Source organism: Dromiciops gliroides, chromosome 4 (genome assembly GCF_019393635.1).
Source record: "Dromiciops gliroides isolate mDroGli1 chromosome 4, mDroGli1.pri, whole genome shotgun sequence".
Taxonomy (NCBI): domain Eukaryota; kingdom Metazoa; phylum Chordata; class Mammalia; order Microbiotheria; family Microbiotheriidae; genus Dromiciops; species Dromiciops gliroides.
In genome coordinates this window covers 236,524,475-236,551,457 of record NC_057864.1, presented here as the reverse complement: position 1 = coordinate 236,551,457, position 26,983 = coordinate 236,524,475, and the positions used below count along the sequence as shown (strand labels likewise).

Genomic DNA, 26,983 nt, shown 5'->3' with positions numbered 1-26,983 from the left:
TATTGCACATACATAGTATAATCTACAGGGAAGGGCAAGTACTCTAAAGGACTAGGCCTTGTTGGCCAGATCTCTCATTGCATACAGATAAAGAAATTAATACCCAGGAATGTTAAGTGATTTGCTCAACATCATACAAATGGTAGACATCAGATCTGAATGAGGATCCTTGATTCTAAATCAATTTTTCTTTTCATTGTACTATGCTACCTTGCATAATGGTGGTACTCTTGAAAGAAATGGGGATATTTAGGAGAGGGGGAGACTTATAGAAGAATTTTATTTTGGATATGTTGCATTTGAGATGTCTACAGGACATCCAGTTGAAAATGTCCGGGCAGCTAGGTGGCGCAGTGGATAAAGCACCGGCTCTGGATTCAGGAGGACCTAAGTTCAAATCCAGCCTCAGACACTTGACATTTACTAGCTGTGTGACCCTGGGCAAGTCACTTAACCCTAATTGCCTCACAAAAAAAAAAAAAAAACAACCAAACAAAGAAAAACCCCGAAAATATCCAAAAGATGGTGGGTTGGTATGGAACTGGCACTCAAAAGGGCTGGACATATAGACCTGGGAGTCACTTGAATAGAGGTGACTGTTGAGCTCATGGAAATTGGTGAGATGAAGAGAAAGAAAAAATTTTAAATAAATAAGTTTTATTGATGCCTTTTATTTTTGCACCACAATCATTATATATACATGTAATGTTATATGTGACATTTTGCCCCTGTAGCCCCCACTTTTCTACTGAAAGGAAAGAAACTTTTTTCATTCTTTGTTTCCTGAGACCATTAAAGTTCCCAAGGTCACATACTGCTTACTAGCAGAGCCTTAACTTCAACCCAAGCATCCTGGTCCCCAGTCTGTTGTCATTGATGTTTTGTCCTGGACCATGAGAGATGTCATGACTTGCAGTGAATTGGACTTAAGGGAGGACAGTGCAAAGTCACCAACCTCACTCTCTCCTCCAGAACTATCTGGGTTCAGTGGCATGATATATATATATTAGGACAACTGGAGATAGCCCAAGATGTTTGAGACAATGGGGTTAAGTGACTTACGCAGGGTCACACAGCTAGTGTTAAGTGTCTGAGGTCAGATTAGAACTCCAGTCCTCCTGACTCTAGGGCAAGTGTTCTATCCACATCGCCACTTAATTGCCCCCCCCCCAGTCTAATGCTTTCTCCTCAATACCACAGCTACACTTCCTCTGCTGTCTATCCTCTACTGAGAAGCCCTTTCCCTCTGTCTTGCTCAGAGGCAATGACCTTTGTAGGGTCCTTCCAGCTGGTGCAACCTTGGTGTGGAATCATTAAGGCAATCCCTATGGGGGAAATGCCCCCAAACCCTAGTTTTTGAAGCTGAGCCCTAAAGTAAGAGGCTATAGCAACATGTGGCATTTGGCCCTATTTCTCCCCTTCAGGCTGCGAAAGACAAAACAAAACAAACACCTCACTCCAACCAAAGCTTACTCATCCCTTAGTGCCTTGGCCAGGGAGGGAAGGGCTCAGCTGAGGCTGAAAGTGCCTGGCCACAGGGAAAGCAAAACCTTTGAGCTTTAGGGGAACCATATGTGGTTAGCTGCAGAGGTCAGAGGTCAAAAACCTGCAGGTTGGTGTGGCACTGCCCGTCAAGAGTTTCCCTGGAGACATCAGCCCTTCACTTCATTAATAAAAATGGGGAAAAGGACAACATTGACATCAAATAGCCTAGTGTATGTGTCCGCCTGGCTAGTTACCTACAGCTCCTTGAGCTCAGTTCTTTGGCCTTAAATTTCTCCATTTGGTCAGTGGAGATCACGGAAGGTCAGTGGCTTGAAGTTTCTCTGGAAAGATTAGCTTCCAAAAGAATCAAAGTAAGCTCTTTATTGGAGTTTCTTACCTTCACAGGAGGTTGGGAAACATGTGGTCAGAGCTGATTTTTATGAAAGCAGCTGGAACTCATGACACACTTTCTACACAAAGAGAGATTTATGAGACCCCAGGGTTCTAATGGTTTCTGGGGATTTTCTGTGTTCCTCCTCTTTCCCGTGTTCAATAATGTCTAAAATGACATCTCGAATGCAGAAGGAAGCAGGTACTTGTTAACACAGATAGCCCAATGGAAGGGATGAGTTTTATAAGGTGTATGTGTTGTGGAGGTGGGGGAGGGGGAACTATATCAAGTTTTTCACCTTGTTCATTATGAACCACCAGTTATTTCTTATTATAAACTGAGTCACCTTGTGGGAAGACCTTGGGGGCCCAAAACTGAATAGCTAATAAATACAGTAGATAGAAAAGACAATGTCAGTCAGTAGAGAGGATTTTCTGGATGGAACCAGCCAAAGTGGGAGAGACAAGGGTGCTCCTTAGCTTGCACACACGTGTGTGTATACACACACACACACACACACACACACACCAACTGGGACCTTTAAAAAAAAAGTAAGCTTCCTCTTTTCCAGAAGGAAGTGAATGGGAACAAATTTTTGTTTTTCTTGACCCTCTTAGTGATGTGTACCAGCTGACACCCATCAGATGAATGTGAGACATATGTCTTGCTTTTCTAAAACTGCTTGCCCCAGACAGGAAACTTTTATCCTTGCTAGAGGTCCTAAAAAATGTACACTGAGTCATCCTCGACCTGGCTCATTCTTACCTCCTGCTATTAACTTCCCAGAGACCTGACAGAGCTGTCTTCAGATACTTGAAGGGCTTTCGTGTGGAAGAAGGATCAGGCTTGGTTCTTTGTAACTCTTAAGGACAGAATTAGGATTAGTAAGTGGAAGTCATGGAGTAATGGAAAGAGCTAGAATGGGTTGGGTACCAAAAAGATGGGATCATGGCCAATATGGTAAAATAGCAGGAAAATACAGAAAGCTTCCTCTACCCCCACCTCCAGCTCCTCCAAACATGTGTAGAAAATGGACCAGAACAAATCCTGATCAGGAAATCTTATTTTTAAAAATCACAATGAATCATTTTTTCCAGTCCAGGGCCACATAGGGAAACAGAAAGAGAAGTCTGTAGATAATGAGAATAGGGTCAGGCTATTCTACCTCAGAGAAAAGCTGTGTACAAGGAAGGAAGAGGTCCCAGATGCAGCATAGAGAGGCCTAACTTGTACAGAGTATAGTAAGAAGTGCAAACTCACAGCTTTCACAACTCAGTTCTAGGTCAGAGATCCAAGGCAGACTGAAGAAGGGCCTTATGCCTAGGGGTAAGCATTGTAAAGTGAGAAGTGGTCTTAGATGCTAGACTGTGTAGCTAGCAAGGAGCAAGTTCAGAAGCTAGCAGCGGCTGGTGTGGCTCTGATCCCAAGAGGGGTATGGAGTCTCACTTGCCAGCTTCTAGCCCAATCTGAAAGCTGCAGTAGCAAAACAAGGCTAGGAATCCCAGATCAAAGGGAAGCCTACAACTTTGTCACTGAACCAACAGAGCTTTCCACCTGGTGAATGGTGACTGAGTACAATAAGTCTACTGAGACTTCAAATAAAGCAAGTCCACAGGCTTGGACCCAAACCCAGGTCAAGAATTTGCAGAACTCAGGGAGGTCAGACTCTGGGTCAGACCACTTTGAGAGTATCAAAAGCTTGTAGTTGTCCCTGAGAACCTAAGTTGTCTGTGATAACCTGGAATAATACAACATTCAGCACCCCAAGAAGACAGCAGCAGAAGCAGCTCAGGCATTCCCTCCAGATGCACGGATGCTAGCATTAACATAGAGTCTGATATCAGGAAGTAGTCTAGAAGAATGAATATAAAACCATAAAAAGCTGGTGATAGGAACCCATAAGACACAGATGAAGAGGAGGAGAATGGTTCTAAAACATCTGTAAGCAAAGCCACAAAGAAAAACACAGTATGGGCCCAAATTCAACTAGAACTCCTTGAAGAGAGAAAGTAAGTAATAAAAAAAGTTTTAAATGTTGTTATAAATTAAATGAGAGCACTAGCAGAAAAATTGGAAAATGAGAGCCATGGAAGAAAGAATTGGAAAGGGAATTAAGAGTTTGGCAGAAGAGGTACAAAACCTCGTTCAAGCAACATACTCCTTGAAAATCAGAATTGGATAAAATAGAAGCCAATGACTCCATGAGAAAACAAATATTAAAAGAAAGTCAAAAGACTGAAAAAAAATAGAAGAAAATATAAGCTATAGTAAAAACAATTGACCTAGAAAAGAGATCAATGAAAAAAAATTTAGGCATCATTAAACATGGAAAAAAGAGCCTAGATATCATATTTCAAAAAACCATGAAAGAAAACTGTCCAGATCTCTTAGAACCAGAGGGTAAAGTAGAAACAAAAATTCTACTAGTAACTTCATGAAAAAAAACCCAAATGAAAACTTCTAAGAACTAAAATACAGAGCTTCTACATCAAAGAAAAATGTATATTGTTAGCAGCTAGAAAGAATTCAGGTACTAACGAGTCACAGTCAGGATCATGTGGACTGAACATTCACCACTTAAATGAAGTGGGGAGCTTGGAATGCCATATTCCAGAAGTTAAAAGATATAGACTTTTAGCCAAGAAGATCTTACCAAACAAAACTGAGTGTAATCCTACAAGTAGGAAAATGGATCTTTGATGAAATAGAGAACTTCTCAAACATTCCTAATCAAAAGATGAAAGCTGCATAGAAAATTTGAAGTACAAACACAGAAGTCAGGAAAAACATTAAAAAATGTGATGTTCCTGATAGGTAGGTACACAGTAGGTGGTTAGTAATTTCTTGTTAATTGATTGATTGATTGATTTTTTTGTCACTTAGATTCCTGTCAACTCGTCTCTTCTTTTAAGTTTTTCAGTATTTCCCACCTGATAATGCCATCTAGGGAATGGTCAGGCTTGAACATGACCCCTTTAGGATGGACCCTGATGTCATTATGACAATACTATATCTGAAAAAGAACACCGGGTTTAGAGTTTCCTCTACCCTTCTGTGCTACATACTATACGATGAGACTTTCAGCAAATCACTATCCCTCTCTGAAACTCAGTTTCCAAGTGTAAAATTAAGGGACTGGGCTATAAGATCCCACACCAATCCCTTCTAACTCTAAAGTCTATTTCTATGGTTCTGGTGGAACAATGCATGGGTCAGTGATTAAAAAGAAACAAGAGGTAGGTTTCTGGGGCTCGGGAGTGGTAGTGGTTACCTTAATGTTTCAGGAGATACTGTGAAGCAAGGGCTTATTAATGATTCTGACAGTAAAAGTTTACTTTTTTGGAGCTCAGAAAAACTAGTATCTTTATTGTGGTTTTTGCAGGTTCCACCACAACAGATTGGCTATATTGGGGTCTGCTTGCTTTGGAGATTCAAGTAACCCAGGAAGTATCTGGCTACTGGGATACAGGGACAAAAAAAGTACAAGATCTGGGAAACCAGAAGATTTTAGGAGGTCATCTATCTATTCTTAGAATCATTGTGTAGAATCCAATCCTCTTTTCTAGTGCTCTAATTCTAATTATTACTGAGTTATTCTCTTCTCCTGGAGTTCTGTAGTTTCTGAGAATTATCAAGTAGAAGAAAGATGAACTGGGCAGGTTGGTATAATGGAAAGCACACAGAAGCTTGAGTTGGAGGACCTGGGTTTTTATCCATCCTCTGATACTTGTTACAGTTATTGTACGGGATAAGTCACTTAGCTTCTCTGGGCCTCAGTTCCCTCATCTGTAAATAAAGAGATGGATTAGATGGCCTGAAAGATGGCCTTCAATCTCTAGATTTATGATCCTTTTATTTTGTTTGACTCCAGAGGGCATGACTAGATGTAGTGAGTATAAGTTCTCAAGAAACAGATTTTGCCTCATTGGAAGGGAAAACTGCCCAGAAATCAATGAAGCACCTCAAGAGTTGGTGATCTTTATTACACATATTGCTGGTCACTAGCAGTATGTTGATTCTCTCTCTCTTTCTTTCTTTCCCTTCCTTCCTTCCTTCCTCTGTTTTAAGGAATGGCTTTCTATGCCAACCTCCACCCCTCATTTTATTTTCTTTAATGGAATGGTGTGTAGGGTGGAGAGCAGGAATAATCAGAAATGAAATTGCATTTAAAAGAAAAAAAACAAAAAAATACATTCTTTAAAAAATTAGGTGGTGTTTTGAATCACTGGAGGTCTTCAAGTGGAAACTAAATGGTATTGAGTGAAATGGCCACTTTTCAGGGGATACCTGGTCAAATATGGATTGGACTAGAATTTGTTCATTTTTGGATTTTCCAGATATGGAAAAGGCTTTTGTTGATTTAGGGAGAATTCTGGTGATGCTGATGGCTCTCTTTTGGGTCATGTTTAAAGTTCAACTCTAGAAAAATTAATCTGGTAATATAGTGCAGGATAATACTAATGACATTTTAAAAACACTTAGAAGTTTGCAAAACACTTCAAATACCTTATCACATTCGAATAATTTAATCAATCAATAAACATTTCTTAAGTACCTACTATGTAAGTTTACAAATGAGGAAACTGAGACTCAAAAGATAAGTGGCTTGGCCATAGTCACAAAGATAACTTTCAGAGTAAGGATTTGACCCTGGATCTTCCTATCTCAAATTTGGTGCTTTAAGCCCTAACAGGCAATTAATCAACAGGCATCTTTTGAGTGCTTACTATATTTTATTTTATTTTATTTTTTGTGAGGCAATTGGGGTTAAGTGACTTGCCTATGGTCACACAGCTAGTAAGTGTTAAGTGTCTGAGGCCAGATTTGAACTCAGGTCCTCCTGACTCCAGGGTCAGTGCTCTATCCACTGTGCCACCTAGCTGCCCCGCTTACTATATTTTAGACAAATAGAATTAAACAACCTTTAAGGAATTTAACACTCTAACAATAAATACACTCATACATATATATGCATATGTACACACACTTAGATCATATATATATATATGTATGTATTTACATACATGTATTTACATACACACAGAGTAAATATGAAAGGAATAGGAGGCAGCTAAGTGACGCAGTGGATAAAGCATTGGCCCTGGATTCAGGAGGACCCGAGTTCAAATGTGACCTCAGACACTTGACACTAGCTGTGTGACCCTGGGCAAGTTACTTAACCCTCATTGCCCCACAAAAAAACCAAAAAAAAAACAAAGAAAAAAAATTTGAAAGGAATAAATAATCCTTATTATTTGGAGTATTTGGGGAGGGGGGAACAAGAAACTCTTCTTATGACCTTCTGAGGATAGTTGAGCTACATCTCGAAAGAACAGAGGGATTCTTTGAGGCAGAGGTGAAGAGGGAATTTGTTCTAGGCATGAGGTATGGCCAGTGCAAAGGTATGGAGAAAGGAAATTCCATACTGCCTTTTATGTTAGATTAGAGTCAGAGGTGGCGACGACAGAATCACAGAATTAGAGAGTTGGAAGGCACCTCAACAGCCATTTTGTCCAACCTTTATCAGAAAAGGAGTCCCCTCAATGCCTGATAAATCGACACAACAACCTACCTCCTTCCAAGGTTGAATATTCCACTTTGGCAGAGCTCTAATTTTTAAGAAGTGTTTCCTGACATTAAGAGTAAATTTGCCTCTTTGCAGCATCCACTTATTGTTCCTGTTTCTGCACCCTAGAACCAAACAGAACAAATCCAATCCTCTTCCATATGACAGCCCTTCAAATACTTGAAAATATCTGTTATGTCCCATCTCCTCCCCCCACCTCCACCCCAGTGTTCTTCAGGGTTTGAATATCCCTACTTCCTTCAACCAGTATGACATGGACCCAAGGCATTTCTTCATCCTGTCTGATCTCATCTGGACATTCATGAGCTTGTCCATCTAGAATGTGGCACTCATACCCAAACTTAATACATCACATATGGTCTAACCAGGGTAGGATTGTCACTTTATTCCTGGAAACATTAGCTTTTTTGACCACATTGCTGAATGTCTGCTAAAACCACTAGATTTTTAAAAACCCAATTATCAGACTTTATGTGTGTACAGGAGTTTGCTGGTAAAAGTTGAACAACAGGCTCTCCAAGAAAAAATGTCCAAGTGACAAACTTTTAAGTTTAATTTGCACAATTAAGATGTTCTCCCTTTTAAGCCTGGACAGTCGACAAAATAGTAAAGCAAACCTGGATTCTGTAGAATTTTCCAATTTCCAAAATCTAAGTGCTTACCCTGAAAATCAAACAATCTACTCTTGTGAGCCTATTAGAGCTGGCTCCAACACCTCCCTATATGTGACCCTATTACATTTCATACTATTAGATTAGTACATTGAGTTCCTGTGGCTTCAGATGAGAAGAGAATAAGAGGAAAAGGGAATAATATCATTTTAGTAGCTCCAGCTAGTGAACAGAGCCTTGATTATGAAATTTGGATGTCCTGGGAAAACACAAGATAATATAGTGAAGAGCCATCTCATACTACGCAGTAAGGAAATTCGGTAGATTGTATATCGTTTAGCTCTGGAAAATCACCACCACCCTATGAAAATGATGCATTCCAAATACCTGTTGTCCAGAGTGAGGCTAGTTCAAAACTCTATCTAAACAATTGACTCCAGATCCATATGGGGAAGATTGGATCAAAATCCAGATGAAAAGGAAGCTCAGTTTGGGAAGCCCTCCAGGGAAATTCAAGCTTGTCTCAGTTTGAGTAGGACCTCTCCACTGATGAGGACAAGGGATAAATGAAGTATAGCTGGAGAGAGTCTGTATGGGTTAAGAAAGGGCCTTGAATACATGCAATATGAGAATGGACTGAAGTACTCGGTGTTATTTAACCCAGAGAAGACTTGATATGGTATCTATCATGTAGAAGAGGGATTAAATGTTTCTATTTGTCTTCAAAGGGTAGCACCAGCAACAACGATGGAATTTACTAAGGTTTGTCAAGAAAACAAGTTTCCAACAATTAGAGCTCCAGTAGAATGTGATGCTTCAGGAGATAATAGGGTTCTTCATCATGAGATGGCTGTTTGAGTCTCCTTCCCACTCCAAGATTCTGTGATATCATCCCTTTCCTTCCTTCTGCATTGTCTTTGAACATCCTATAGGAACTAAGGTGCCTGATCCCTTACTGAAGGGTTTCAAAGACGGTTTTATTTAATGCATCCATCCACGGGCATATGATGGGACCTTCAGATTGTTGTACTCAGAGGTATTTGCCCCCTCACAGAGCATGAAGAGATTCATTTTTCATAAATGACCCATCACTGTCGAAATGCTCAGTGAGAGAGCTGATATTATTCCCCTAAGGATGAATGAGGCTGTCATCTGGGTTGTTTGATGGGGAAGACAACATAATGGAAGACAGGGAAGGCTGTATCCTATTCTTATGTGCAAAGATTACAATTTTTTAAACTAAGAGAGAATTAATTGTATGAGGCATATTTTTAAGAGGAGTAAGTTTGCTTTATTGTCCACAGGAAAAGGTGTGAGTTTTCATTGTCCAGTGTCCCTCTTTAACCCACTGACTATGCTATATGGCAGTAGCTAAGAGAATCACTGAAGTGACTACTCAGTAATGATAGAATTCATAAATCTTAGTTGGTCCTTAGATTTGACCTTTAAAATGAGATAGTTGCACATATGCACGTAGATAGATGCTTCGTTCTCAGACAGAGATGCTGTACTGCATGTGGACTCAGAGATCAGCCAGCACACATCCATGAAGCCTCTATAAAGGAATCCTGTATAATCAGGGATAGGGTTAATGAGACATGGAGGTTCAAGGAGAGAAATGGAGGCGAGAAGAAATTCAGAATGAATGAATACATATGATGGATTAATGAGGGAATGGAAAAACACTTTTTTCAGTCTCTGAAGGAGCTGACATTCTAACTATGGGGGAGACAATACTTACAAAAAACTTCAGCTAAAGAGTGGATGCAAAGGCCAGAAAGTCCTGAGTTCAGGGGTGGGCCAGACGACAGGGTACAGGGATCCTTCAACTATGTCCGTAGGTCAGATGACAGTGCCAGGGGTCTGCAGGCTTCCCTGACAGGACAGACGATAAGGCCTGGTGGTCCTCCATCTCAGTAGCAGGAATGGAGTGACTCCCACTTCATCCAAGCTTTTCAAGTAGCCAGGCAGTCCAAGTAGGTTCTGGTAGGAAAGGAAATAGTCTCCCAGCCTCTCTTGAACCTAAAAAAGAAGTCTGTAGAGGACAGTGTGCCTGGAGAAGCAACCCAAATGAGCCCAGATCTCTCTTCTAACTTATAGCTTATACCCTGTTAAGCTCATAGGAAAGACAAGGACCCTTAAAGAGACACAAAATTCTACTCTTGGTAAGGGAAACCCAGGGCAGTCGATACAATGCATTTAGGGAGTTAGAAAAAAGATATTGATGGTCGTAAGGGAGACCGTGGATGGAGACAAAATGAGTCATAAAGATTATTGTCAAAGGAGGGGGCCTCCAAGGTATATAAACTATACCCCATGGCCCTATGGCATAGAAATCGCACCAGATTTAGAATCAGACAACCTGAATTCAAAGGATCCCTCTTCTCTTCTGTGACCTCTTAGGCATGTCCCGTGCCTCAGTTTCCTTATTTGTAAAATGAGGTGGCTAGAATAAGGTCCTGATCGAAATCCTATGATTTTATGAATTTCTGATCACAAAGTCTGTGTTCTTTCTGTAGTGGGACCTACTGAGAGAAGATTCGAATTATTTCAAATTGACAGAGGCACCAAGCGCAGACTCCTTGTTAACTCAACTGACTGATACAAGCCTAGTACCAGCCAATGATAGTTACACTCAGCCTTGCACTTGTGGGTGTATTAAAGATGGGTAAATGCCAACCACAAGCCTCCATTTAGGGCTGTCCCTGCCTTTCTGTCAGCCATCTACCTGGAAGGGACATTGTGGTCACTAATGGGAAATTGCTCCTGCAGTCTCAGCATCAGACTGATCCCCAGGGAAAGGGCATTGTTTCCTTATTACTCCCCTCCCCCTTCACATCCTACCCACTGTTATCTGAAGCTTCTTATCCCAGGCTCCCAAATACAGCCAACCCCTCACATTGTCTAGTTTGCCTCTACGTAGGTTTCACATAAACAGCCAATGCCAGGTGGAGGCAGAGGCCCATCTTACTGATCTGTTTTAGGATATATTTTGACTATTTTCAGCTTTGTGTACACTGTAGGGATTTGGCCCAAGAAAGTATGGTGCTAATACTTCATGCTATGTGTAATGTACAGAAGATTTGCCAAGTTTAGAGGAAATACGTTTTTTTTCCAACATAATCACATTCCACCCTTCCCCCCAACTCCACCCCAGGGCTGTCCCTCACACTACCCTTAGCAGTTTCTGGAATGGTTCTCCTGAGGTCAAAGGGAGAGTATTTGAGAAGAAAAGGGATACTGATAGTTTCACTTAGCAGTATCGAAAAAGAACCTTATAGATATATTTGTGTGCATGTTGTCTCCCTCATTTGGCTGGTGGCTCCCTTGAAAGCAGGAACTTTAAAAAAAATTGTCTTTCTGTGTAACTTGGAGTCAGAAAACCTGGATTCAGATATTGGACCAGATATTTATTAGCTGTTTAATCATAGACCATCCACTTTTCCTGTGACTCAGTTTCTTCATTTGTAAAATGGGGTTGATAATACTTAGATTGTCTTCCTCACAGGATTTCTGTGAAGAAAGTGCTTTGTAAACTTTAAACCATTTACAAAATGAATTATTAGCTTTAGCCACTGCTGGGCATTCTCTAGATTATAGAAAATTATTGGAGGGAAGTGGGGAGGAAGAGAACTCTAAGTAGGACAGGGAAACACAAGCCCTCTCGAACCTCCATAACCAGATCATTTGGTTAAGCTAAATGTCATCCCCTCATCCCCATGGCCCCTCTTTGGTATTACATGGGATGTTGTAGAGAATCTGTCCTTCTGAATGCTGTATCCAACAGAGCTTTCATATATAGATATATATATATATAGAGAGAGAGAAATATAGAATATATAGCTATATTATATATATTATATATCAACATCAATGTCCAAATTTATATCTATCTATCCATCCATCCATCCATCCATCCATCCATCCATCCATCCATCCATCCATCCATCCATCCATCCATCCATCCATCCATCCATCCATCCATCCATCCATCCATCCATCCAATATAGCCCTCTGCAACACCTTGTTGCTCTTCAGTAATGGCAGGAGTCCCAATTGATTCAATTACATGTCTTCCTTAAGCTTGTAGGATGACAGCATCTCTGTATGCAGGAGGGAGTCTAATAACTGAGGTGACCACCAGGTGGCACTTTTCTTAGATGAACAGGTAGCACTCTTCTTGAACCACTAGGTCAGTAATTATCCCAGTTCTGTTGGGGCATAATAGAATAGTCTCCCCAAAGTCTGAAATATCACTTTTGGCCACCAAAGGGGGCATTTGGCCGGCTCCCTGCCCCACCCCATTGCTATAGAAGGTGTTTTCAGAAGGGGGAAACCAGATTGAAAAGTTTGGCATTTACCTAGCTGATAATATAAAGTAATACTTAATATTAAATAGATGAAATATATAGCTCCAGAACCCCCATCCTATATCTGGACACCACACACACACACACACACACACACACACACACACACACACACACATATTCTCTCTCACTCTCATTCTCACTCTCTCACACACACACACACACACACACATTCACAATGGCTACATAGTTTTTTGAATATCATGAAATGAAAGAATAAAGATTAGGCACTCATATTTAGCCATCTGCTTCTAGTCATCTCCCCAAACCTCTTCCTAGGTGCCCTCCCAGTTCTTTGGGTATGGCTGGGAAATTCCAAACATGAGATTTCAGCTTGTCTAAAAGGACATGAATTAGGTTTATGACCCGGACTTTAGTTCCACATATGGGGCTATGCTAAAGGGAATCAGAAGGAGAGTAGTGAGAGAGAAAACATTCCTCCTCCTGGAAGATCATAGCAAAATTTGGTTGCCCAGAGAAGTTCTTCAATATTGTATGCCAGTTCCACAACAGCATGCTTGCATGGGTTCTGGATAATGGATGATGCTCTCATGCTTTCCCAAGTCATCAGTGGAGTGAAGCAGGGCTGTGTGCTTGCTCCCATGCTTTTTAGTATGGTGGTTTTTTTTTTTTAGCAAGATGTTTTCAGCGATGTCAGAAGCCTTCAACAAGCATGAAAATGGCATTCAGGTCAGTTTACCACTCTGATGGTAAATCAGTTAACTTGAAAAGGCTATAAGCTAAGACTAAAGTCAAGAAAGAGTTGGTGCATGACTTTTTGTTTGCAGGTGACTGTGCACTCAATGCAGTCTCTGAGTATTGATCAATTTTCTGCTGTTTATGCTAATTTTGGCCTGACAATTAACACCAAGAAAACAGAGGCTCTCCGCCAGCCAGCACCACAACATCCATATGTGGAAACATTAAGTATAGCAAATGGAGAGATGTTGAATCCTGTGGATGAGTTTACTTACCTTTTCACCAGGGATGTTCACATGGATGATGAGGTTGACGTACACATTGCCAGAGCTAGCTCAATGTTCAGGAGGCTCCAAAGGAAAGTGTACAAGAGAAGAAATATTACAAGCCTTCAAATTCCACTGCACAGAATGCAAATCCAATGGGCTAGACACATTGTGTGAATGCCAAATTCACGTTTGCCTAAGACTATTTTACAGAGAACTCACACAAGGCCAGTGCTCACATGGAGGTCAGAAGAAGCTAAACAAGGACACTCTCAAGATCTCTTTAAAGAACTTTGGAATCGATTGTGAGACAAGGGATAGTCTAGCACAGGGCCACCCAGCACGGCATGCCCACATCAAAGAAGAAGTTGTGCTCTATGAATGAAGCAGAATTGCAGTAACTCAAAAGAAACATGAGATCAGCAGTTTTAGAGACTCTTCTCCAAATAGTCATATGGACTATTTGTGCCTGATCTGTGGCAAAGCATCCCAAGCTCATATTGGTCTGATCAGCCATAATGGGACACACTCTACTTTGACCTTGACATAGTGATGTCATTTAGGTCCTCTTAGAGTATGATGGACAACAACCACTATCTGACTTCCTAAAGTTTGGTTTTTACCTGCCTCTCCAGGCAGGTCTCCAGTAGCCACAGTTGCCAATCAATAGATTCTCAAGCCAAAGGCAGCAGTACTCATCCAGTATTATCTAAGGAAGTCTCTAGTTTTCCAAATAGCAACATGAAAATCTGAATCTCAAGAGGCTTCTGGACCTGGATAGATCTTGTTCCTCCTTTCTGTCACATAGCTTTCTGCCCTCTAGGAAAGAATATTCCTCAATACTCATTGGGAAGAGGGGATATCTACATTTATTATTCTTTTCCTCCCTGAATCATTGTCATGTTCAGGGCTAGAGATATATAGTAACTAGAAACTTGGTTGTTTCTGCCATGAGCTCTGGCAATGCTAGGTTCCTTAAGAATTGGTTTTATTTTTAATATTTCTGAACACAGGGCCCAAGTTTCCTAACTTCCCACTCCATATTTTTTCTTTCACAACCACTCATATTCTGTGACAGGCAACTACTTCTCTCCTCCCTCCCACTTTTAATATTATAGCTCAAGAAAGAGATGCCTACCTATTGGGGCATGCCCATCTGGAACATCTGCCTTAGACTCTTTTTGTTTTATTTTTTTGTTTGTTTTTTGTTTTTTAGTGAGGCAATTGGGGTTAAGTGACTTGCCCAGGGTCACACAGCTAGTGAGTGTTAAGTGTCTGAGGCCGGATTTGAACTCAGGTACTCCTGACTCCAGGGACGGTGCTCTATCCACTGTGCCATCTAGCTGCCCCTGCCTTAGACTCTTAAGTGCTCACTGGCAGGTTTTCTGCTTTTGAGATTCAGCTTCCAAACTAGCACTAAGCTGAGGCCCAAGATGTCCATTAGGGGAAAGGAGCATGGGATTTGAAATGAGAAGACCTGGGTTTGAATCCCATCTCTTATATTTACTATCTGTGTAATCTCAAGCAGATCATTTCCCCTCTCTGGGCCTTAGTTTCCCCATTTATCTAATGAGTGTGTAAATCCCTTCCAACCCTAGATTGCATGAATGTCAAGCATGGCCCAAAGCAGTGACAGTTAAGCCTGCAGCTGCATCCTTCAGTTAGGAATATGCTAAAGGAGCTGGTTGCATGTTTTCTCCCCACAACACCCCACCCTCAGCTCTCCCCCACCCCCCAGGGAATGCCAGGAAGCACAGGAGGTCTTGAGGGAAACACAACTTCCTGAAGGTGACTCATTCTCCATTCTGGTTCAGTTAGGACTGAGGAAACTGTGGCTCAGGAAAACTAAGGGTGCCAGTGGGGAGACATCATCCTATGTCTCCCCATTGCTGAGGTTTGGGGCATTCAGTTGCCATGGTAACCCGGGTCTCCACAGTCAAAAACAGAGCTCATTCACTTCTCTGTACTGGAAGTTTTTTTCTCTCCTCCCCCTCAGAGTTCATGCTGAGTGTTGAGTCTCTTAGTGACGAAAACATGGAAACGGTTGCCATGGCAGCCATTCTTTGGAACCCTCAGGATGGAGTGCAAAGTTCGGGATGCCCAGGAACATCTGAAAGGGAAATTTGGAAAAAGCAGACTTCTCTCTTACCACCAGGATGATGAGTCAGTCTTCATTTCTTCCTTGGACCTAGCTATGCCCTGCCCGTCCTTGACTAGGACTAGGACCAAACAGGTTCAGGGGCCAGACCCCCTGATGTCAAGCCCAAATGGGATACAAGTAGGAGCCCAAGGAAAAAGGCAGCCCTTCCTCTCTCTAGAGCTCAAGTCTAGCTCTGAACCTACAAATTTGTCACAGATTTGGTATATGACCAATTTGGTACATTATATGATCACTTATTCCTCCTTATTTCAGTATTCTTAGCTAGAAAAAAATGGAGATGGGGAAGAAGGTACCTTGAAAATACTTCAATCCCGATTTTGAGATTTGGTTTTGATTTTTGAATCTTCTTGAGGTTTGGTTCAACCTCATTTTCTCTGTCTATAATCTGAGGACACAAAGGCCATATCCTTTTCCATTCTCTACCTCACAAGGAGATTCTAAAGCCCCAACTAATAATTATGGCCCACAGTTCTGTAAATTTTATATACATCATCTCATTTAATCCATGCAACAACTAGGTGAGGTAGAGCAGAACCAGGAAGTAGCAGTGGGGTTCACTTCCAGACTGTGGGTGATGGATCAAACCCTCGTGTTTTATGGGCACATGAAAATGAAGGACTGGGCCCAGAGCCAAGTTATCCTGAGGCATCTCCTGCCAGCTCCAGGCAACAGGAAGTACCACCCACAGGCTAGAGCTGAGTCAAGAATATGCATACTGTGGAGAGCTTTGAAAGTAAAAGGGAAAAACACCGGGCTCATACATGGGCCAACCAGGAAGGCCCAGGATGGCCCGTGGTATCTGTGCTGCAGCCTCAGCCACCTCCTTCTCCCCCTCCCCTGCTCTTCCTCCTTTTTTCCCTCTTCTTTTTCTCCCATGTCCTTCTCTTCCCTCTTTTTGTCCCTATACTCCTTTTGTTCTCTCTGCATTCCGGAGACAGTGGTGTAATGGAAAGAATGCTGCATTGGGAAGCAGAAGTTTGAAACCCTGCTCTGCCTCTTACTCGTCACCTGTGGAATCAAAGAGTTTTAGCCTTAGGGTTAGCTGTCTCAGTGGCTCTCTAGACCAGCTTGTGCTCCAAAGAGAATCCACAATGTCAAGTTCCTGACAAAGGTCGCCGGGCCCTTGCCTCTTTGCAACTTACTGCTCCATGTTCTTGGCCATGCCTTCTGGAGCAAAACGCAAGAAGTCTAACTGGTCTTCAACATGGTAGTCTTGGAAATACTTGAAGATAGTGAGCATGCTCCAGGCTTAGACCTAGTTCCTTCAGCCAGTGGATAGAGTGCTGGACCTAGAATCAGGGAGACTCATCTTCCTGAGTTCAAATCTGGCCTCAGACATTTATTGTGTGACCCTGGGCAAGTCACTTCACCCTGTTTGCCTCAGTTTCCTCATCTGTAAAATTAGTTGGAGTAGGAAATGGGAAACCACTCCAGTATCTCTGCCAAGAAAATCCCAAATAGGGTCATGAAGAGTCAGACACTATTGCAAAGTGACTGAACAATAACATCACTGAGGTGCTTACCTCTGGATGCTCCCTAGCTTTTCAATGTCCTTTCTTTTCTTTTTTTGAAGTAATAAACATTTTTATTTATAGTTTCAGGTTCCAATTTTCATCCCTTCTTCCCTCCTTTCCCTCCCCCCTCCTTGAGGTGGCAAGCAATCAGATATGGGTTATACATGTATGATTATGTAGAATATTACCATATTAGTCATTTTGTATAACTTGAATAAAAGAAAAAAAATGAAAGAAAGTGAAAAATACCATGTTTCATTCTGTTCCATCAGTATCAGTTCTTTCTTTGGAAGTAGATAGTATGTTTCAATAGTCCTTTGGGATTGTCTTGAATCATTGTTCAATGTCCTTTCTAAAACGTATTGCCTCAAACTGAACACAATCATCCAGGTATGTTCTGACTGGGACAAAGAATGGGTAGGACTTTCACCTTCTCATTCCTGAACGCTAAGCCTGTTTTAATGTAATCATAAATTGCATTAGCTTTTTTTGGCTGCCATACCATACCGTTGACTTATATTGAGCCTTCAGTCCACTAAAACCACCAGATCTTTCTCAGACATATACTGTTAACATGTCTCACCTACCTTATACTGGTGAAGTCATTTTTTAATGCAAGTGTAAAACTTTTCCCATTTATCCTTATTGAATTTCATCTTATTAGATTTGGCTCCATGTTGTAGCCTATCAAGATGTCTGGGGATCTGTCCCTCCCTACTTTGTGTCATTTGCAGACTCAACAAGGATGCCTTCTATACCCTCTCTCTATAGTCATTGAAAAAAATAGTAAAGAACACAGGGTCCTGCACAGATCACTAGGTAGGGCATTTCACCAGAGACCTTCTGCTTACTTGATGTGAGGTCAGCCAGTCAGTCCATTTTTAATCCATTCAACAGTACTACCATCTAGTCTGTATTTCTTCATCTTTTTCATAAGATTAGCATGAGAGTTTAATTGAATGCTTTACCAAAATTCCTGACCTCTGGTAGTTTATGAAGCCACGTTGAGTTTTGTTGTTTTGTTTTGTGGGTTTTTTTTATGATCACTGCTTCTTTTTCTAGACATTCACCAAGCAGTTCTTTAATAAAATTTTCTAAAAATTTTCCAGTTATCAAAGTAAAGCTCTCTGGAACCTAGAGTTTAGAAATTCCCTCCTTTTCTCTTTTTTGAGAATTGAAACATTTGCTCTCCTCAGGTCCTGGAGCATCACTCCTGTTGTCCTCAATCTTTCAGATATCCCTTAGCAGTTTGGCAGTCATATTCACCAGTTTACTCAGTACCTGAGGATTTAGTTCATCTTAGCCAAGTGATTTAAATTCATCAAAGGCAACTAGATGTTCTTTTACAATCTAGTTAACTTTTCTTGGGTTATCTTGGTCTCCCTGGGCCTGTCTTAGATTCTCTTCACTATAAAAGGAGGTTGGACTAGATTATCTCTAAGGTGCCCTCAGACTTCCTAGGGCCCAGTGGAATATGTGGTTCTTAGGGCTTATAAGGTTATCAAGTGCTAAGAAGAGTACTAAACTTTGAGTCAAGAAACCTGGATTTGAATCACAGATTTGACACCTGTAATGTCTCTCTGAGCCCCCGTTTCCTTGTGAAATAGAAGCAATGATTCTCATGTTTCATGACAGCTAACATATAGGGATTTAAGGTTTGTAAAGTGCTCTGCATGTTATCTCATTTGACCCTGACAAATGATGAGGTATGTAGTTTTGTTATGTACATTTTTACAAACAAAGAAAGTGAGTCAGAGAGAAGTTACCAGGATCACAGGATTGTTGTTTTTCACCCCGGAGGTCTCAACTAGGAATTTCTACCCTACAAAACCCATTAAATCATTACTAACTGGTCCTTCCCCCTCAAAAAAAAAGTCAAATGGGCAGTATAGGTCTCTCCAAGGATTTGGGGCACAGAGCAGTGACATTATAATATTTATGTAGTACCTGTGTGTGCCAGGCACTCTGCTAAACACATTATAATTATGATCTCATTTGATTCTCCCAACAACCCTGGAAGGTAGGTGATATTATGATATCCATGGGGAAACTGATACTGAGAGTTTGAATGTCTCATCCAGAGTCACATAGCTAGAGTCTGAATCAGAATTTGAATTCAGATCTTCCTGACGACAGGTCTGGTGTACCACCTGGCCGACATGTGAAAAGCAGTGTTTGGGGAAAATTGCCCTGGCCCTAATTTGGAGGGAGAAGCTAGAAGCTACTTTGGGACCCCACTAAGCCCTTGCTTGGGAGGTAAAATTCCATAAGACACATCAAGTTTGTGATACAGAACCCTTCATCTCCCCCAGCCCAGGAAGTTTCTCCTGCTCCTCCTGCTCCCAAATCATTTGTCTCAGGGATAGAGCAATAGTAGCCTCCTCCAGGTATGTGTAGGTTTGAGGAAGAGGGTGGAGGACCACATTTAGGAGGTAGTACTGTATTCACCCCGGGCAAGATTATCCCATTTTACCTTTTTTATGTTATCCACCAGAAACATTGGGCCTTCTGTATAATACATGGGACTTGATTTATCCTCAAATAAACACCAAAGTTCCACAGGGAGTGGGATTTTTTGGCCCCCAATAAAATACATTTAGAATAATATGAAAACTGCTCCTTGTTGTACCCAGTCTCTGACTCATGGCTGCTGGCTTTGCTCAATTTTGCTTTGTCTCTGAAGGTAGCATTTTTGCTGCAGGGATTCCCAACCCCATTAATGTTCTTTGTGTTGGTTTCTTCCAGCTGTCCAGATCCACATTTTGAAGGCTGATAAGGCTGGGGACTGGTGGAAGTTCACAGTCAACATCATCTCCGTATACAAACAGGGCACTAGCCGGATCCGGAGGGGTGACCAGAGCTTGTGGATCCGCTCGAGGGACGTGGCTTGTAAGTGCCCTAAAATCAAAGCCTTGAAGAAATACCTGTTGCTTGGAAATGACGAGGACTCTCCTGATCAGAATGGCATCGTGGCCGATAAGACCAGCCTGGTGATCCAGTGGAGGGACACATGGGCACGGAGGCTCCGGAAGTTCCAGCAGCGGGAGAAGAAGGGGAAGTGTAAGAAGGCCTAGTGAGGAGCAGCCTGAGCTCCAGAGCCAAGAGGGCGTGAAAGAGAGAATGCGTGCAAGAGAATGATTGAGCGATGGAGTGTGCGGCCGCTTTGTGTAGACCCTGGAGCAGACAGAATTGGAATGGGGATGGTGGTGGATTTCACTTTGTCATGGGGCTGGGGCTGGGGCTAGGGCTGGGGCTGGGGAGAAGCTGAGGGGGTGGGAAAGACGGGCTGGGAGCGCCCTCCTACTACTGGGACAGACGCCGCGGAACGCAAAGCAAGCGGCCAGGGGAAGTTGGGGCCTAGCTGAGGACCTCAAATGGCAGCAACGCCTCCTAGCTAGCATCCCCGTAGGTGAGGAGGAAGAAAGCCACATAGACCCATAATTGTGGAAACCTGCAAAAGCTGCTGGTTCCAAAGCCCACACACACAGGAACAGGATGTATATGCCTGCAGTCAAGCCCAGTGCTTCTGCTGCCACAGCCTGTCTACACCCCCTCCCTCAGCCCTAAAGGGCCTGATATTGGATGAGAATTCAAAGAGGACAGACCATGCAGGAGAGATATGGGCAGGTGATCTTTCCTTAATGGGCCTCAGTTTTCACTTGGTAAAATGAGGATTCTATTTACCTACCTCATGGGGCTACTTAGAGATCAAAAGTGCTTCCCTTCCAAATACTGAGTAGTATTATCAGTGAGAAGTCACTGAGTGTGTGTTGCTCATTTTCCAGACGTGGCCCAGGTGGGTAGCATGTAAGGGTTCTGCCCGAGTCTTTACAAGATTTGGGAAGAACACTTTCATGTTACTCAAATTCAAATGTATTATTAAAATCTTGGTGTTGGCAATGAAGTGAACTGTGGTATGAACCGAGTTAGGCTAGCTGTGAATTCTCAGACTAACAACCTAGGTGGTTTAACCAAGGGTGGGCTGGGTTCCTGGAGAGCAACAATGCAGGGTCTTAGCATACCAGAGTCCTCCCTCTACCAACTCCATTTCTCCTGACATTCAGTTTCCAGATCCCTCTGCCTCTCGGTGGCGGCTCTACATTTGGCCCTGTCCTCTCCTTTTTATTTGTGCCACCGTGGGCCACCCCAGGATTCCAAGATTGAGGAAGCGAGGTGGCCCTTATCTCTCTCCCTGATTGACCCACTTTGTCCCACTTGTCCCCAGTGGGAATGGAAGGTTAAATCAGTTGACATGCATTTATTAAGCACCTACTATATAGCCAGGTAAAGTGTGTGGGTCTTGGAGCAAGCACGTGTCCCTATTAAAGTAGCTCAGCTCACAGCTCACTGTGCCAGTGTTCTGGAAGGATCTGGGCTATCCAAGGTGCCCAGTCCCCAGGAGTCTTAGAAGATCACTTCAGAGAGGCCCCGAGTTGGGTGGGCAGCCTATGCTGGTTCCATCTCAGACAGAGGAGGCCTGGACCAGGAGGAGTCAGAGTCAAAACCTCCCAGATCGTTTCCTCTTTGGAAACTTGGAACCAGCCCCTTTTATAACATTTTCCAGGAGGGGAGGGGGAAGGGAGCCTTGCTGCCTAGTTTTATAGCAGTGACATTATTTATGTAATGACATCAGTTCCCAGAGTGCAGTGCAACTGGAAAGTGCCTGCAGAGGAAGTGGAATGAAGGGTGGGGAGTTAGTGGGCCCCTGGCCCTGGGGGAGATGCTTTGTGCTAAGCCAGAATGGCCAGGGAGGCCTATAGAGCCCCGCCTAGAGGTGAAGTCTAGGTTCTACATGTCACTTCCCTCTCCAGTGAAGCTGCTGGGAAGGCTTAACTGAAATGATGCCTGGCTCCTCTAGGTCTGCCCTCAGGTTTTATTTCCCTTTGGCAGGTGCAAAAACCTCATGGGGGCTGCCAGGCTGGCCAAGAACCAAGAGATCAAGGCCAAGGAAGCCTACTGAGGCATCTCCTATCTAACCTATCTCAAAACCTCTGGGAACAGCCCTACAGCTGCCCATGGACCCCTTCCAACGTAGTCTAGCCCCTGTGGGGCTGAGCACAGGGGCACCCCCGCATCAGCTCATGGGACTGGCTGCCACCTTCCCTTTGAACCATTCATCTGCCTTTAGAGTGGTCCCATTTTCCTCTGAGAAATCTGTTCCACAAAGACAACTGTCATTGATTGAATCACATTGTCCAGGCAAAACCTGAATTCTTCCCATTTTGGAGTCTCATATGGGGGGCCTTTTCCCCCCTATTCTCTCAGGCACCTCCAAATTTGATCATGAATTCCTTCCCTCCAAAATGTGTGCTCAGCCACTCACTCCCAGGTCAGAAATTCTACATAGAGATCTGATACAAGGCTGTCTATTATTCACTTCCCTCTAGTTCAGGCCCAGTTCTCCCAAGGTCATTTCCCAATTCACAGAATTTCAGAGTTGGAAGGGACCTCAATCCTCTTTATAGCATATCTGACTAGAGGTCATCCAGCCTTTGCAATGAGGGGGAGCTCATGACTTTTGAGGCGTCCTATTTCCGGATTAATTGTTAGGAAGTTTTTCCTTCTATCAACCCATATTTGCTTCTTTGCAGTTTCTACGCATTATGCCTAGTTCTGCTTTCTGGGGTCATGCAGAACAATTGTCTAATCCCTCTTCCACATGACAGACTTGCAAATACTTGAAGACAGCTATTATATTCCTTCCAAAACTTTTCTCTACACTAAACATTCCCATTGCTGTCAACTGATCTTCATGTGACATGATCTCAAGTTTCTTCACCATCCCAGTTGCCCCTTTGTCGGACACCCTCCAATTCATGAATGGTCTAATTAAAGTGTGTCAGACAGAACTAAATCCACTAGTCCAGATGTGACCTGACCAAGGTAGTCCCAAGTCCTGGATATTGTGCCTCTCAGTGCAATCCAAGACTTGCCTTCACTTTCTTGGCTTCCTTTTCACATTGCAGATGGACTCTTGTTGGTTTTACAATTCATTAAAATTCCCTAAATAATTTTTTTTTCAGATGAACTACTATTGGCTATGTTCTTATAATTGTGGAATTGATTTTTTGAGCCCAAATGTAGGATGTTACATTTCCCCCCTTTTTCAGCTTTTTCAGCCCAGTGTTCTGTCACATTGAGATTTTTGTTTTTAGATCCCAACTTCTGTCCTCCAGCATTTGAGCTGCTTGGCAGTGTCATGCCGCAACCTTGTCCTTTACCTAAGAATAATGCCAAGGAATATGTTGGAATTTAGGGTGATTGACTTTCCCTCCCTTTCCCAATTTCTCACGGGACGGGGCTGTGTCTCCATGACCACCCAGCTCCCAAATCTGAACCCTCCTGCAGTGAGCTCCCCTGGTAGTAAAGTGAGTGACATTAGCCATTAGCTTGAATGGCTGTGTACAGATTCAATTTAACCGGGTCCCCATCCTGGGAGTCTTCTAAGAGGGTCTGAATTGGAAAGGATAACAGGACAAATATTTCCTAACAATCGTCCCCACAGGGCTCAAGAATCAAGCGTATCCAATCCCATATCCCTGTGAGAAGCTTCCTGGGGTCTGGAGCTCTGTGCCACAGCCATCCAGGGAGGGAGATTTCTTTCTACTCTCCCTGCCCTGACCAAACCGACTGAGGCAGATTCTCCCCTCTGACCAGATAAGCCGTTTGTTCCCTGCAGAGTCAGAAGGGCTGAGATTTGGGGAAAGAAGGGATGGGAAGGATATAGGAGGTATGGGCAGGATTCAGAAATAAATGAAGGAGCCTACTAGAGAAGAATAATTGAACAAATAGGGTGAGGGACTTAAATCCCTTTATCCAAGAACGCCTCTGAATCAGCAAATAGAAGAATGTGTGTTAAGACACACACACACACGCACACACGCACAGATGCACACATTCTTATCCTCATTGGGCAGCTTCTAAGCTCCTTCCAAACATTTTCGTTTTCCCCCTCAGTATGAAAAACTTACCTGCCCAATGGGTCTCAACGTTTTTTTTGAGGTCCTTTGTCTGGATGACAGTAGAAGCTGGGAGTTTGTTGTTGAACTCCCCACTGAAGATTGTGATAACAGGTGACCTGAGGCTAAAGACCAGGTTTCCAAACAGAAGTCGGATGACTATTTGTCAACTTTGTTGTGGAGGATTCTGGCCCTGGATGGGAGGTAGGACTAGATGACCTTCTCATTGGAGGTGTCAAGTTCACTCCTCAGGGCTTGAAGACAGATCGCAGGCCTTGTAGTACCAGGAAAGCAAAGATCACAGGCCTGAGGAGTCAGCCCTTAAGAGCTAGACTAACCCATTCCCTTGAAGACTGTGGAACTCAGTAACTACTGTGTGAAGCAGATACTGACCTATAAATAGGGCTCAGATAAGCTTCTCCCAGGAACTTATTGCAGGAAGAAAAAACATAATCTTGTCGATTCCCTTCGGGAACCAGCCCAGATCCTCCCACACTCCTGCTCCTCTAGTCCTCTGTTTTCTCAAACTGACTTGTGAGGCTAAAACCAACTGTTTGCTGCATCTAAGCTGCCCCTTCTTTGAGTCACAGCCTCCTAAGTATCCAGGAAGGCATGAAACTCTCAGGCCTCCTACGCTTAGATATTTTTGCCCAGAACCAGTGACCAGCATGCTATTGTGGCTCTCACTAGTCATGGTTAAAGTCACTTTGCCTCTCTGGGACTCAGTTTACTCAACTGTAAAATGAGGGGGCTGGACCATCTAGTTCTGATATTCTATAATTGCACTCAGAAATCCTGACCAGCCCCACTCAGCATCCTCATGACCTTCCCCTGGTGTCTCCTGGGCCTGGTTACCTTGTTCTCTTCCTTTTTTTTTTTTTTTTTTAGCTTAATACCCAGGGAGTGTGGTTTGAGTACTCCAGAGACCCAGAGCTTGCAGGTCACCTTCCCTGCAAGGTTCAGTCCTGTTGCTACCCATTTCTGCATCTGTAGACATGTTGGGAGATTTGACAGGCTCAGCTATGTTTTGCTGGCCACTGCTACAATCCTTGTAATTTGATTTTCAGAGTGAATGTGTTCTCTTAACCCCACCTTTCCTGAATGTAAATGAATCAGACCACAAGATCCCTCTGCTTCCAGCTACTAGAGCAGAAGAAAAACCAGGCAGATAGTGATGAGCCCACCTGCCCTTAGGACAGCCCCAGTCATTAGGCTTCTGGGAAAGAGAAGGAATAAAAATTGAAGAGCTCCTGTTTGTATAGTTAGGGTGATATGTAAAACTGAACTAGATTTTGGAGAGCTTATTAACCAGAAATGTTATGATAGGCATTTAAAGAAAAACTCATGAGATTAGTCTTAAAAGAAAAATCCCCAGTTATACCTTTTCTTACCCAGTGGGACCCGCTCAGTGGGTGGTCTGGCCCCTTTGGCCAACTAATGAGCCCCTGCATTAGTTACAAGTAGTAACACTAGGAATTAGGAGGGGGTTGCTTTGGAAAGGGGGTGTCTGGCAAGGTGGACACCAGGGACTTTTCTCAGCCTTGCCCCAATCTGGGTTAAAGAAAAAGGCCTTCTAAAATGACCATCCACTTAACTACCAGATGTTTGGTGGAAGATGAAGACAGTACCTGGGAAAAAGGCAGAGCATCATTTTCTCTACTGAGCAGGGTACAATGAGGGGCAATTAAGTTTCCCTGGTACTAGGCTAAGAAAGCCTTCAGAACTGGTTGGAATGGAAGGGAAGGGTGGCTTGTCAAAGTCAGAATAAAGAGGAGGAGACTGGGAGCCAGCCCAGTGTTGTCATTGGCTTCAATTTCAACCTGTATAAAAGAGGGTCAGACTTTTCCCCAGATGTGGCACATCAGTTAGAATGACTAATGATAACCCAGAAGAGACTTTGACTTCATGGGTGAAACAAGTGTTAGAAAATTGTGTCTCTAGAAAGCTGCAACACATGGTGAGGCATGGAAGTAGTATAAGTAAAATGAAGGCCTTTAGTTCCTCAGTGAGGAGGCCAAACACACAGGAATCTATTCAGAGGGCTAAGGTACCTATGTATTCCTGCAAGCAACAGATGTGCACAAACCACAGGAGAATTTCAATGTTTAGTGGGGTTCCTCTGTGCCCTTCCTCCCCGCAAAAAACCCAGCTCCTTTTGTGACTGAAGTTCTCCCCTGCCCCATGCTCCTGATGTGCTACTTACCCCATGTTCCTTCCACTTGGATCCCTTTCTGTGTTTGATTTCTGTTTGGAATTGTAAATGTATGGCTGTGACCATAGCATACTGTTTGGGTCAATGTTCCTTTCCAATGCATACTAATATATTATGGTTATTATATATGAATATATTTAATGACATGGGAAAAGTTGTGGATTTTCTTATTTTTTTTTTAAGTTTTTCTTTTGTTGTTGTTGTTGTTAGAGCTGCAATGAAACCAGATGGAGCTTGTAATGTGGGCCCCCACTTGGTAGAACTACATTCAGAGAGCAGTTGAATAAACTCTTATACACTGTCCTGTCCGTGGATCTTTATTGGCAACCTGATTCAAGCTCATTTGTCTGGGGGTGGGCATAGGGAAGGGAGAGTGCCAGGGATGGGCAGTGTTACAAACTACTGCACACTTATGGGACACTGGCCTCTAACTCCAAAGTACACAGACACTATTTTCCCCACAAGATGCACAAAGCAGTGCCTTGCTTTTTCCACACATGGGATCAAGATAATAACTTCTTTGCTCATCACCCCTCTAGTCTGGGGCAGTTTGGTTTCAGCCTGAGACTTAGCCATACTGCTGAAGGCTGGAGGAGACTGGGTAGGTAGTAGGGGTTGGAACAGTTCACATTTCAGTTCTCTTTTCAAGCAATGTTGAATACAACCTAATCCCTCTTAAAAAAAGAAGAAACTCCTCAAACTGGCTTTTGAAGCTCCCTGTGTTGTAA

General features: G+C 42.9%; 1 protein-coding gene across 1 annotated transcript in view; it reads left to right on the top strand.

Annotated features, from left to right (window-relative positions):
* Positions 1–26,717, top strand: part of NTN1 (netrin 1) — a 367,906-nt gene extending 341,189 nt beyond the window's left edge. Inside the window, exon 7 of the mRNA XM_044000003.1 lies at positions 19,830–26,717. Within this exon, the coding sequence (XP_043855938.1) occupies positions 19,830–20,158 (329 nt within the window). The 3' untranslated portion in view covers positions 20,159–26,717. The remainder of the gene's footprint in view (positions 1–19,829) is intronic.
* The last annotated feature ends 266 nt before the right edge of the window (positions 26,718–26,983 follow it).